Raw genomic sequence first — 14,352 nt, 5'->3', positions numbered from 1 at the left:
TAAGTTGCATGTGCAAATAAGTTAATTTTTTATACACAAATGTAGGGTTTATCCTGAACCTGCAAAGGAAAGATTTGACCTAAATAGGGTTTTGAAAATAATAGTTAACATTATTGGACTTTTGGCATCCCATAATTACAACAAAAATTATTTTGTAATACATGCATTTGTTATATACCCTAAACCCCTCTGTGTCTTTCACCAGCTTTCAAATTGTCTTCACTCTGTGTTGTCCTACAGAACCAAGTCTGAGTGAAAATACCAAGATAACCCAAACATGACTTGGAAGTCAGTTTTCCATATAGATTCTACATGTTAAAGGCAAATATATTAATACTCTGCACCATCCAATTTGTGCCTTTTAAAATTCATACCTAAAACCATGAGCCTTGCTTATACTGCAAGGGGTTGGGAGATGAAAGGGATTTTCTCATTAATTTAGTATATATATGTATATTTTTATATACAGATACATATATATGTAGATATGTGTATATGTATATATTATATATATATATATGTATATTTTGTAATCTATATATATGTATTTATATATGCATACATTCAGTGCATACTCAGTTAAAAATTGAAAATCAAACCACATACATCCATTTAATTCCCAGTGTTCTGAGGAAGCAGAACTAACTCTGTCCCACACAGGTTGGGATCCTCTGTGCCAGGGCTGTGTCCTGCCCATGGATTGGGCATAATTAGAGTTTTCAGAGGTGCCACAGAGATGCTCCAAGGGCTGGAGCCCCTCTGGAGCCAGGCTGGGACACCTGGGGGTGTTCCCCTGGAGAAGAGAAGCTCCAGGGAGAGCTCAGAGCCCCTTCCAGGGCCTGAAGGGGCTCCAGGAGAGCTGGAGAGGGACTGGGGACAAGGTATGGAGGGACAGGACACAGGGAATGGCCTTAAGATGAAGGAGTGCAGGCTTAGTTGGGATATTAGGAAGAAATTCTTCCCTGGGAGGGTGCCCAGAGAAGCCTCTGGATCCCTGGAAGTGCTCAACAGCATCCAAAGGGGTTCTGCTCCTGCTCTCAGTGATGCTGATATCAGGGATTTGGGTGCTGCTCCTCAAAAAGCTGAATCCTCCTCCTCCTCTTTGCTCAGGCTGTGAGATGGGTTCTGTGGGGAACAGGGACTAAAAGATGATTTGGCAGCATTTGCTGCAAATGGGCAAATTCAGGCATAGACACAGCAGATTGTAACCTTCAGTGGCACAGTAAATCTTTCTAGTGTACAGCAAGCCACATGTGCTTAGTTTTAAAAGCATCTATTTCTTGGATGCTGGAGAAGAGCCTAAATTGTGTAGCAAATAAAAATAAATTCTGGAAATTGGAAAATAAAACAGGCAGAATGGGGACACGACTGAGGATGCAGAGCTTCTTTGCCATGAGAGGTTAAATGGTTTTTATATTTTCTATAAATTCTGAGGAGGAAGGGTTAAATAAAAATGAAGGAATATATAAGATGAAGTTTCACTTTATTTGATATGAGTCATTCCTGGGGTTTATATTAATTTTCTTTGATCTTGTTGAAGGAATCTAATTCAGTGTTTGTTACTTTGTATTACAGGCTTTTTTATTTTTCTTTTAAGACATATCACTGACTTATTTATGCACGTTTCATATCACAGTATTTTTTTTTTGTGCTACATTTTCACATCATTCCATACTTTGTGTAGTGTCTTGGAACACCAGAGAAGCCTGTGATGCAGCCTGAAGATGGTGACAATGACAAGAAGGTGCAGAACAGTCAGTTTTGTGAGAGGGTCAGTCAGGTAGGAGCATTTTGGGACAGTGCTGTCTTCTCTGCATGCCTTTAAAATGTCTTCATTCTCTCAGAGCATGAAGTATTTTGCAAACAAAACATACTTTTCTTGGTTTCTGATTTAATTTCAAGTAATTGTTATATTCTGGAAGCTTTTTTCCTGTATTTCTGGGCTGGTTTTGCATTCAAGATTGCTTTCATTGTTTTCTGTTTGAGTACTCATAGTCACCCTGAATGGGGATAACAGAGTCCCTTGAAATTGTGTTCCTTTACATCCACTCAGGTTGATCTCCTGCCTCCATTGCAGTCAGGCCTGGAGTACAAATTGTGTGAGATTCACTTGCTGTGATTGAGGCAAAAATCCTGTAGATCTTTAGGGTTGAAATGCTTGATAACTTGGTAAATGGTAAACTGCATTTTATACAACCAGGAATCTGCTGGCCTCTCAATCTAATCAATGTGAGATAAAGCATCATGCAATCATAAAATAACTCAGGTTGCAAACTGGTTTGTAATGTTGAAGGAGGATGATATTTTCCCCTATGAAATCTGTAATTTCTCTGTTTACCAGGTATGCCTTCAAGTATCTTTGGATTTTCCTTGTGAGGTGGATAAACAGGTAAGTGATGTATTCTAAAACTCTTTTGGCTCTTGTTGCTGATGGGAATTGTGCCCAGATGGGCCCAGATTGAGTTCTCATGTCATTGCTGCAGATTTTGATTGTTTAATTGGGGTTTGAATGGCTGTGGAGATCCCAGGTAGAAATCCCTTGGAATTTATATAACACGTCCATGCTGTTTTATACAGAAAGTTGGCAGCTTGTAAATGCTTCCAAGTTTTGTCCTGTCCCAGCCATCAGGGCTTGAATCTGGAGATCCCAGGACAGAATCTGCACTGTAAATACAAATGATTCAAAGCTGAGCTAATAAAATTGTTAGCTGCAGTCTGCAGGCAACATTCCAGAAGTTTCATGCCTCTTGTTAGATAAAGACCTTCAGGGAAATCTTCTCACTCCTTACTAAACAACTGATCCCTATGAATTAATCATATGAAATAGATGTTAATTAGTTTTTCTATTAATAAATAGTCAGCAAAATGTCTGTGGGTGCTTCTTAATGTAGATAAAGAGCATCAGGAATTACAGAACCTGATTACAGAAAGATTACAGCCCTGAATTTAATAGAACATTACATACCTGTGTAATAAGACAATGTTTGCAATTTTTTAACAGATAACTCCATCAGGCTATTCAGAGAGTTTCTGCAAAGACAGACATTATAGGAGTCCAATTAAGCCTCAATTTGAGCATGATACAACTGACAAACACTTGAGAACAGGAATGAGTGAACATGAAACAGGAGAGAACTTGCTCACATCTCCTCTAAGAGAAAATAGAACATCTGTGCTGGAATCTACGTGAGTATGAGGGATGTGCACTGCTTTTGACAGTATTTCTATTTGAGAGGAGAATAAGGTAATTTTGCTAAAGTGAATTTAGATAATGGCACTGTCTAATTTACCTGAGAGATTGGCAAGGCACCTTCAGAGCCATTTTAGTCTATCATGCAATTAAGTAATTAGGAAACATACTATCAGTAGAAATCCTTAAAAAAAAAATCCATGGCAAGAAAGAAACTCTGCAAAGTTACTGATCCAGGGAGCTTTAGTGCAGGCACTGATTGTTTCCAGGGTGAGGCCTAACAGAGTCAAAGGGCTTAGTTGACAGTAGCTGCTATTTTTCTTGAAAAAACCCAAAATATCTGAGAGCACAGGCCAGTGAAGAGTGGTGTGGTGGAAGGGACAATACTACTGTAAAAACAGTGTGTAAAAGGAGCTAAGGATGGAGGAATTGGGGTTGGTTTTACAAGGATCATTTTGAATGGATGGTGCTGCACACCTGGGCTGCCTGGACAGGGCTTTGCTGCTCTCAGTTTAGGGAGTTGGGGCCCTGTCCTGCACTTGACTAAAGGATTATTCCATGTGTAGGACTGGCTGAGCTATGTTCTCAGTTCTTGGGTAATTTTTTATGTAGGAGAAAACACTTGAGGACCTAAATCTATATAAGCCCTACTGGCACCAGTGGAATTCAAGAGTCTATGTGTGTGTTACATTGGGATTTGATCAATTCCCAGCTGAAATGCTCATTTCCATAGGAACTGGGCAGTGCCAAGCAGAGAAAACCACGCACCCTGACTGATTTACCCCAGTTTCATGCTCACACCATTTAATCTCCTGGTTGAGCACTGAGTTATAGTTTGCTGTAGCTCATGTTCCTTTCCTTGTCCTGTAGCTCCTTTTCCTTCTCTAGTTGCTTTCCTGGTCTCTGGACTGACTATGTGCAGAATTCTGTGACTTTCCCAGTGCTGGGAGCAGAATCTCCAGTGGAGTTACACAAGTCAGACCCTGATTTCTGTGTTCACCATGCTGCACTTGGCTTCACTGAGGCAATTCTGTACTTTTACATTACTATTTAAAACTCTCCCAACAGGCATAAATTGTCTTAGTTGTCACAGGAGTAGTTAGTGGTGAATGAGGAGATACTACTCCCTTAGAAATGAAGAGAAAACATTGTTTATTTGTTATCTTTACTTAAAAGTTGGCTAATGAGTAATTCTAGCACCGTCATCTTTACCACTCTAGTGTGTAATTTTTCCTGTGTTCAAGTATAAATGACCAGGCTGATGGGTGATGAGCCTGTGCTTTGCACAGCTGAATTCTCACTAATGCCATTAGATGCCAGAGGAAGCCATAAAAAGCCTAGTTAGCTTCTACCATTTCAAATGCTAAATGATACAAATGCAGTTGTTTAAAACTCTGGTTTATATGTTTAATGGCACAAACAGCTCTCTATTGGACACATGAAATTGTCTCTAGAATTTCAGAGCTTGCTTGTGCTTTAAATGCCTCTTATTTGGCTTCAGTTTCTCTTAAAACATTGCTGTCCATGAGCTTCTAGTTATCCATGGGGCAGTTTGGTGTCTGTATTGAGATGGTTTTGTAGGCTTTTTGGCTGATTTCTCACTTTTCATCTTCCCTGTTCCATTAGAAATTCATGGAGGAGTAGATTTGCACACAAAATCAACATCAGGGCCAGGAGTTACACTTTGATGGTCCTTATGGGTTCTTTCCAACTTGGGCTAATCTATGATTATATGGTCTAGAGCCTGGTGTGCTGTTGGTATAAATTAGCTTTTGAGGTAGAGAGTAAACTTTTTGAAAATCCATTCATATTTCTTATATTTCTGTGTTAAATAGGAAAAAAGCCATCATGAGGCAATTTATGATAAAATTCATGTTGTGAAAAGGTTCCAAAAACTCTGTTAGTGAGTAATTCATTAGTGAGTAAAAACAGAACCTCCTGGGAATTTCAGATATGTCACAACACAGCAGAAGGGTTTCTTGGAAGGTATTTTTGTTTGCTTAAATAGAAATCTAAATTCATGTCTTTTCTCTCCTCTTTCCTGAGTGTAGCAGACAAGAACAAATGAAAATTGTAAATGAACTGTTAGATCATCTGAACACGACAGAGGAAGAATGTTCAAGTGAAGATATAGAGAAAAAGGATGAAAAAGATCTTAGGCAAATGATTATTCAACTAAGAGCTCAACTCAAACATTTCAAGCAGGTCACTAAATTCTTAAAGCAGCGAGCAGAATTGAAATCAGCTTTTGATGGGGAGGAGAAGCTTTATCCAGATGCAGTGCCACAGATTAATAAGGCGAGTCAGTTGTTGAAAGTGGAATTGAAAGATGCAGCTATGCAAACAATGACTTTAGAGAGTAATGTCATGAGATTCAAACATGAAGGCAAAAAAGGAGCCTCAGAAGAAAAGTCAAAATATTCAAGATTAAATGCAGAAGCAGAACATCAGCAAGAAAATGTGTATAAGAAGGGTGAACAGCATGAAAGACTTTCTTTTACTAGAACAAATGAAGTAAGTTTATTCTGTTTTTTGTACTCAGGGAATAGATGTATAAAAAGTGAAAAATATGTTTCATTTCTAATATTAAATCTTGCTTTTGTATGATTTTTAATATTAGGAAAAGAGATGTAAGCCAAATATATTTTAGATAATTGTTCTTAACATTCAGAGCTTTTCATCTCCTACTTCAGCATGCTTTAGAACGTTAATTAATTGAATTTCAATTCTCCCTGGGACCACACACTCGTAAATATTACAGCTTTTGGAAAAAGAGAGTCTCTGTTTCTTGTTCATGATGTACACAACTAGAGCGCTTAGAACTGATGAAGTCTAAATGGCAGAAGTGTTCTAGAAAATTCCAGATTTGCATCACATCTGGGAGCAGGCTGTGGAGGGGTCAGTGGGACACTTCCACAAACTCAAATCTCAATTTTAGGGTTTTATTAACATCCTATCATTATGTCTTGCTTCCTGAGAAGTGTGGCCAGGGCTGCCCTGTGGCATGGGGACAGTTTGCTGTGTTTGCACAGGGGCTGTTGTGGGAGTGCAGGCTGGCTGTGCTGGGGCCAGATGAGTTTTGAAGCTTCTGTCTGCAGGCAGACTGTGATCCCAAACAAAGAGGTGGGAAAACAGTGTCTGCTAAAGAGTTCTGTGTATTGTTTCAGCAGCAGTGATAGAAGTGAAGTTGAAAACTCTTTGAAGATCTTGGCTCCTGCAGAGCAGACAAAGGGGAGCGTTGCTTTTGATTTTGTGCACTGCTAACAGGGAATGTTGTAGCACCTTCTGCAAAGAGTGGTTTCCATAACTTTAGTGATCAAGAGGTTTCTGAGACGTAGCAATTAGGAGTGGCTTATTTTTATTCTGGCTTGTTCCTCTTGGGTTCATTTTTCTGAAGGAAGGGGCTTGTAAGTGAAGGGATGTTGATAAGGCTTTGTTCTGGGCATGAAGTGACAGGACAAGGGGGAATGGCCTGAAGGTGAAGGAGAGCAGGATACTGAGATATTGAAGATGGAATATTAGGAAAAAATTCTTCCCCAGAGCAGCTGTGGCTGCCCCTGGATCCCTGGCAGTGCCCAAGGCCAGGCTGGATGGGGCTTGGAGCAGCCTGGGACAGTGGAAGGTGTCCCTGCCATGGGAATGAGGTGACCTTTAAGGTCCCTTCCAACCCAAACCATTCCATGATTTTATGATTCTTTCTGCAATTTTTTTTCTTTTTCAAGTTCCTGTTTCCCCTGAGTTTCAGTTTGCTGTTCTTATTTACCATTTTCCAGATTCCTCTCTGGTTTAATCAGTGGCACCCTCAATGCAGCCCTTGAATGAGTTGCTTTAAAAGCTTTCTTGTTTGGACTAATGCACTGTATCTTTAGCTTTGGAATGGCTTTTATAAATAATTTGATGTAGCCAGCTGAAGTGGCCTTTGGGTAATCTGGGTGACAAATGTGTCTGTGCCACAGCCCTGAGACAGCTGGAAATGGTTTGGTGTTATTAAAGCAGTTTAGTTAGCTGGAAGTTCTGGATTTATTTTGCAGCCTGTGAAGGATACTGTTCTCATATATGTACAAAAGGAATTGAGGGTGGCATTTGGAAAATGGAACTTGCTTTTTATGATTTTAAATTGTGTAAAGACTGTAATTGCTGAGAAGTGAATGTGGAAAGGTATTTCAGAATACATTGGGTGGTGAAAGAAATTAGGGGACTTAACAGCACTGGTGGAGCAAATGAACAGCAAAATTATAAACTAAATCTATCTGAACATGCCATTATTGGTTTTTATTATTATTACACACAATTCCATAACTCTCATCAACACATGGCATGCTTTTATCTTTTTGGAGACAGCACTGGTTTGTGCTGCGGGGTTTAAACAAGGAACATTTATTTTATGCAGAGTCTTCCAAAGGTGAGAGGCTAAAATGTAGTGACTTAAGAAATGCAGCTTCCCCCAGCTCCAGTGAGGGAATGTCTGTTACAGCAGGAAATGGGAATCCTTCAGAAGCAATTTATAGAGTGGATGGGTGAAGAAAATGGTTTTGTTCATAAAGGATTTCTCTGTGGCAGAATAAATGTCCTCTGGCTGATGCAAAGTTATGCTGATTTTCTCAAAGCTGTGGAAGTAGGACATGTTGGGTGGAGACTAAAGGAAGAAAGGAAAATAAGTTTAGGAGTTGTTGAAAAATGAGGACGATCCTCAAATTAAAAAAAAAAAAAAGGTTTTAAGGGAAGAAGTTGCTGGGCTGGCAGACATTTATGATATAATGACAGTGGGAAGCAGCAGTTAGAGGGGTCAGTTTGGGTGAGAAACTGTTTTCCTGAGGCAGCCACAAATCCAGAGCTAATTGATACACCTGGTGGTTAAAGCCTTTGGTGGGCACTGCTGGATTTGCTGTCCTGCTTCAGGAGCTGGAAAGTTACAGATGCATGAACAGCTGGGACTTACAGAAAATTGTACCACAGAAATGGGTGTTTTGCCTCTCTGAATGTTTATTTCTCATGTAGCCAAGGGTATTGCAATTTTATTTTCAAAACTAATGTGACAGCTGCCTGATTTTACAGGAGAATTTTTATTTTTCCTGGCCTGTTTGTTTATACTTCCTACACTTTGCTGTTACACACAAATCACTAACTCCCCATTTTCTTCCTGCCTTTTTCAGGCTGGCTCTGCTTCCTTGCCCAAGAAGTCCAGGCTGCCTGTGCTTGTGAGATCCTGCAGGGCATTAGGAAATGTCCCCTTGAACTCCTGGGTGCAGAAATCAGCTCCAGAAGCACAAAATCCTTGCAGGGCACCTCCTGAAGGTCTGAGAGCCTGTGAAACACAAACCAAACCTTTTCAGGAACAGCCTAATGGAGAATTACTGCATGAGTCTGGAGCTGGAGACCTTCCAGGGGAGCCTGCACAGGGAAACACATCGGGGAGAGGTAAAAAAAGAACAAATCTGGTGACTCTGGCCCTGCATGGAGTAGGACCTGGAGTATATTGTAGTATATAAAGATGATCTGCATTTACTTTCTCTTGCAGCAGAAAGTAAATGCAGATCATCTTTATATACTACAATACTGCTTAATCTTGCAAGTTTCTTGAGTAGACAAATATGTGTAGACCTTGAAAAAACACCTTTTTTTCTGTTTGCCATTAAGATGTAAACCAGATTTTTGTGGGACAGAAAGTGCTGTGTACATATGTAAGGTCTGTAATAAATGGCAGAACACAGGGTGTTACACGTGCACACATATATCAATGTTTGGGTAAATTAAAAATTCCCTTCATAAGATGCCAAATTTAATGAAAACTGCCTGTAATGGAGACAAGAGAGTATAAAAATCCTGATTTTGTTTATGCTGGATAATTAAACTTTTCCAATATTCCACTGATCAGTCAAGTCAGCTGTGTCTGTTCCCACTGTGGCTGGGTTAATTTAAACTCAGTTGTTGACAAAGTACTGGGATCAGCAAAGTATGACAAATTGTAAGACAGAGCAATGGGTATTAGATAAAGATTTGGGGTGGTTGAAAAATAAAAATAAACTTAGCAGTTGGATTAAAAACTGAGCAGGGGTGTGAAGGATAGGTAAGGGAGAGGAAATATAAAAATAAGACTCAGACAAGTTGTGAGTGAGCCACTGTCAGGCCCAGAGGCTGCAGAGAGTCCTGTTAAATATAACATTGTTGTGGTAAGGCACAGATATGGTACAATTTGTTATAAATACTTTGGGAGATGGGGCTGGAGCAATTAATTCAGGTAGGTGCAAAACCCATGGAGAATCCTGAAGGGCAGGGCTTTGAATTAGATCCTGAAGGAGTCAGGAGCTGCAGAGCTGCTGTGATTTCCTCTCCTCTCTGGTTTCTTCCCTTGGGTAACAGCTGGGCTGCACCCTTGCTGATTGTGAGACTTGCTGCAGTGATTGCAGCAGATTGCTTTGTGATCAATGCTCACACTGGAGAAACTTCTAAGCCTTTTCTCTAAGCTGAACATAAAACATTTAAAAATGCACTAGAGATTGATTTACTGTTCCATTACAAAGGAGACCTACAAATGTTTGTCTTCATTTGTTAGTGGGAGCCTTTGCAATGAATTCTGAGTGGTTGCCCTTATAATTAGTTCAAGTATTTAAAGATACTCATATTATCAGTAAAGATTTTCCTGTTCCAAACTGTCAGAGAACCAGGTTTGTGTTTATGAGATGTGAGGGTTTTTTTTACTTTTTTGATTTTATTTATTGATTTGGTTGGTTGGTTTTGATTTGGTTATTTTTAAACTATTCCCACTTAATTTTTTTTCAGTCTCTTACTGATTTCTCTTTTACCTTTCCCCACTGTTGTCTCCATTTTCTCTTTAACCTTTCCCCTCCAGTTGTCTCATTGCCCAAACTGGATAATACTGAGACCCAGGTGGAGTTCCATGATGTTGATCCAGGTACAGAGGACAAGAAGGAAAATGTGAAGGACAAAAATCAGCAAAACTATCAAGGTAGAGCATTTATATGGTACAGAATTTAGAAAAAAAAAAGGAAATTTAAAAGCTTCAATTTCTTCTGAGTGGTACAAAATTGTAAACTGCTTCAGGTAATCATCTCCCTTGCTGTTATTTGTGGATTTTAAATCTGGTTTTCTTAGCTGCCATGGATTAATTGCTCCAAGAATCCAAGTTGGTCTTTCAGGGTTGTGCTTTCAGAAGGGCCACAGGGATTTATGAGTCTGGTTCCAGTAAAAATAATGAGTTGTATGCCTAACTCTGATCTCTGTTGCTAATGACCTCACTTCTGAACTCCTCTCTGAATTAAATGTTTGTTACTGCTTCTCCATCTAGCTCTGAACTATTGGAATGAAGCAACTGAGTGATAGAATTTTGCTTATCTGAATTATTTGAAGGCATTCGAGTAGGCTGAAGCCTAATGGAATCATTTAATGAAAATGTAAATAGACTTAGTGCTGTGTGTTCCACGTTTGTGCATCATCCATTAGTCTTTTTGGGAGGGCTTGAGTAACCTGGATAGCACTGGAGAGTGCAGAGGATTTGGCCAATTCTGTAATCCTTTGGTGTGCAGGGTCCTGCTCAGTGCACCCTGTGGGGGTGTGGACACAGGGAGCTCATTAGTTCTCCTCTTTAATTAGAGGGCACTCGTGCATTATAAACCATAGCCAGTGCTCTGATCTGGAATATCTTTGTTAGCATCTGGTTTTATTTTCTCTGTTTGTTACCTGGAGTGATGCATGGAGTCAGGGTTTCAGAGTTTGACTTCTCCTGGTGTTGGGGATTTTTGCCATCTGTCTAACTGCAGCAGAAGTTCAAGAATGCAGTGTTGCACTCCCCCCTTGAATCCTCCAGAATCCATACACAGGCACTTTCCTGGAAACACTTCTTTCCTTTGGAGTGCCACACAAAATGAGAAGAGTGCAGCAAACATCCTCTGAAATGGTTTTCAGATTTTCAAATCAGAAAATTTTCAAATCAGAAAATTCTTTGGGTTGGAAGGACCTTAAGTCTCATCCCAACCCACCCCTGCCATGGCAGGGACACCTCTCACTGTCCCAGGCTGCTCCCAGCCCAGCCTGGCCTTGGACATCCCAGGGATGAGGCAGCCACAGCTGCTCTGGGCAGTGCTGATATCCCACAATCACAGCTTCATTTTATTCCAGCTTTTATATAATATTTATTTTTATTCTCCTGGTCTTGGGCTTTCATACAGAGCTGCTCCCCCTGAGTTTTTGTAGTGATTTACAGCTTGAACCTGGACATTGAAATTCTCCATGGAAACCAATCTGAAAGTATTGCAACCTGTCTGAAAGATCAATGAATTGGCTCCCAAAAGGGAAGTTCTAATTCAAATGATCTTTTGCAGAACTAATAGAAGGGGAAAATTTAATTTACTGGTAACTAGAAAATAATCATTTTGCTGGCTACTTACACCTACAGCCCTCAACATGCACAGAACTCTAAACATGGATCTTCTGTAGGAATTTATGGCTTTTACTGGGCTGAATCTGAGGTGATTGCATTACTTATGGATGGCAAAGTCACCTGAGGGAATGTGATGTTCATATCAATGTAAAACCTTTAATACCAAACCCTTTAGTGGGGTTTGTTTAGAAGACCTTTTAAAAAGAAGTTATTATAGCTTCCTTTCCAAATCTGACTGTTTTGTTGATAGTCTTTTTAAAATTCCACTGACTTTATGCTCCAATTGATTTTGTATAGATTTTTGAAGTGAGGAGAAGAAGAATATTTAATTAGAAGCTTTAGGAGGCACCATGTGAAATCAGTCTCCTTTGCCTCATGTTTGAGGTTATAATGTTTTGTGGCTGGAAAGGTCTGGGCTTGATCAGTGCCTGATTCAGGAGAGCATATGGCAAAAGAAATTTTCCAGCATTTGGGAAGAGAAAGTTGGTTGTATTTTGAGTATTGTTTATTTGAAAGGTAATAAAGGTTTTGAAGTACTTGATGTGCAAATTGAATTAATGAAAAATCATTAAGAGAGGTCAAAAGTCCCAAACTAATAATGTATAGCTTGTAATTACCTACATTTTGATTCTGCTGTTATAGAATTGAAATAATTCATCCTAGTGCTGTTAAGAACAGAATGTCAGATAAAGAAATGCTAATATTCACAGACAAGCCTCCTGTTTTTCAGAAATGCAAAATCATCGTAGCATTAGCAGTGGGAATATCCAGAGTTCATTAAAAGAGGTGGATGAAGAGTTTTATCCCATGGGACACGAGGACACTGACTCAGCCCCTGCACTTTCAGACTCCAGGTGTGCTCACCAAGGGAGTGGAGCAAGAACTGATGAACTCCAGGGCTGTGGAGCCACAGAGGACATAGAAGAACTGAAACAAAGAGTTAAGAATATGCAGTCTGAGCTTGAAAAGTACAAAATGTTCCTGCTGCAGCTGCAGGGCTCTGAGCAGCTCTGCTTCAGTGCTGTTTCCAGTGGGGCTGTGAGGGATGCAGCCCTGCCTGGGGAAGGGTTTGTCACACAAATACAAGGTACAGCCATGGAAGGAGTCCAGACATCCTCTGGTGTCCCTCAGCTGGATTTGGATGAGATCCACACCAAAACCAGTGATTCTGAGTCTCTGCAAGCACCTGATATGTGGGCAGCACAAAACCTTAAGGAGCTGCTGTTGGCCAATGAGGCAGAAGTTGACAAAGAGCAAGTTGTGAATGTGCATCTTGATGAAATGTATCCTCTTGAGAGCAGTCTGAGAGCAACATCACCATCCAAGTGAGTAAAACTGCTCCTCTTTGAGGTTCCCTTTTGTAAACAGCCATGCCAAATAGCATAGCAAGGTGAGATGAGGATAGTTTTATTCACAAGTGTTGTTACAGTAAGGGCTAAATTTCACTAACATTAGCATAAGGGAACTGGAATGTTTTTTAAAAGACCCTTCAGTACAAAACTGATAAATCTGTGCCAGGCACATCTGTCTCTCCCACACCACTCTTTGCTGTGAGAGATCCTCTCTGGAGCTCAGATCTCAGTTACCTGTGGGACAGGCTCACCTCTCTCAGAGCACCACAGTCTGCAGCACTCAGGGTATTTTCAGATGTCAAGTGTAGGAAAATGGAACACCTCATTTAAGACAGAAATGTTTTTGTGGGCAATGGGCTGGCAGATTGGTGCTGGCCCTTCTGTTTGAGTGCCCAGACTTGATGTGTAAACATAAGATGTTCACGCTCTAGTTCCAATTTATTTTGCAGTTGAGGGCTGTAATGCCTTCCTATGAAGGATGTGAGAGGAGATAAATATAGAATTAATGAATGAAATTTTATAGCATAAGCTCATAAGCTGGAAAATCATTTATGGGAGACTGAAAAGAATCAGTCTTGGATTTTGTTTGAGACTTGGGGCAGCATTTTGGCTGCATATGTACAAATTGCAAACATACAGTGGGGGATCATAAGAGTGAGCCTTTTTTAACATCCACCCTCCTTTTCTCCCTTTTAAATACTGTTATTGTGCTGAGGGCCTGTGGAATACAAGAAATTGTAACAAGGAAAGGCATTCAGCCTTGTGCCTGTCTTCCAAATGCTTGAGTGGAAATATTTGAGGACAGTGAAGAACCACCAGCATGGACTGTTGTGTGTGTCTGAGGCTCACTGGTGGAAAATACAGTGGTGTTACAGAGTCCATAGGCATTTACATCCCTTAAAAATATATCTCATCCATTTTACAAAGAAAGATCCAGCTGTGAATTAAGGGATGAGACCCTGTGGATCACTGTGAGGATTTTATGGCCACTGTCTAGGACAATGTCATGAGTCACAAATGACAGACCCCAAAATGAGTTATGCATCTCTTCCTATACAAATGACAGTAAAAATGCTGTAACAACCCACATCACCATAGATTTTGTTTGATTCCCTGCATCTTTTAACATCTTCTCTCCTTTTTTCCCTGCTAATGGATGATTCTGGAGAAAGAATTCTGCCTGTGGTACAGACAATGGCAGTACAAAGGGGATGCCTACATTTGCAAGTGTAAATTCAATAAATAAATTCAGCTGATCTGAGTTTAAATTTATATCCTGGCTTGTGGAGTACAGGAGTTTGGGCACCTCAGTGGTTGTCACTGTTTCTTGCAATACACATGCAGAGATATGGAGAATTTTCAGACTGGGTGAAAGCATCAGTTCAGAAAGTCCAATACCTGTTTTGTCAGGA

At 40.1% G+C, this 14,352-nt stretch overlaps 1 protein-coding gene across 3 annotated transcripts in view; it reads left to right on the top strand.

The window, feature by feature from the left end:
- The window catches only part of CDK5RAP2 (CDK5 regulatory subunit associated protein 2), a 70,866-nt gene that overhangs the window by 33,550 nt on the left and 22,964 nt on the right, over window positions 1-14,352 (top strand). For all 3 annotated transcript variants that reach the window (XM_058038160.1, XM_058038157.1, XM_058038159.1), the window contains exons 19-25: window positions 1,685-1,780; window positions 2,342-2,389; window positions 3,002-3,186; window positions 5,242-5,704; window positions 8,344-8,608; window positions 10,041-10,157; window positions 12,319-12,913. In XM_058038160.1, coding sequence (XP_057894143.1) covers window positions 1,685-1,780; window positions 2,342-2,389; window positions 3,002-3,186; window positions 5,242-5,704; window positions 8,344-8,608; window positions 10,041-10,157; window positions 12,319-12,913 — 1,769 coding nt within the window. The remainder of the gene's footprint in view (window positions 1-1,684; window positions 1,781-2,341; window positions 2,390-3,001; window positions 3,187-5,241; window positions 5,705-8,343; window positions 8,609-10,040; window positions 10,158-12,318; window positions 12,914-14,352) is intronic.

The sequence above is a fragment of the Melospiza georgiana genome, chromosome 20 (assembly GCF_028018845.1).
Source record: "Melospiza georgiana isolate bMelGeo1 chromosome 20, bMelGeo1.pri, whole genome shotgun sequence".
NCBI lineage: Eukaryota > Metazoa > Chordata > Aves > Passeriformes > Passerellidae > Melospiza > Melospiza georgiana.
The sequence above is the reverse complement of the archived record's forward strand: the minus strand, read 5'-3'. Positions and strand labels throughout refer to the sequence as shown.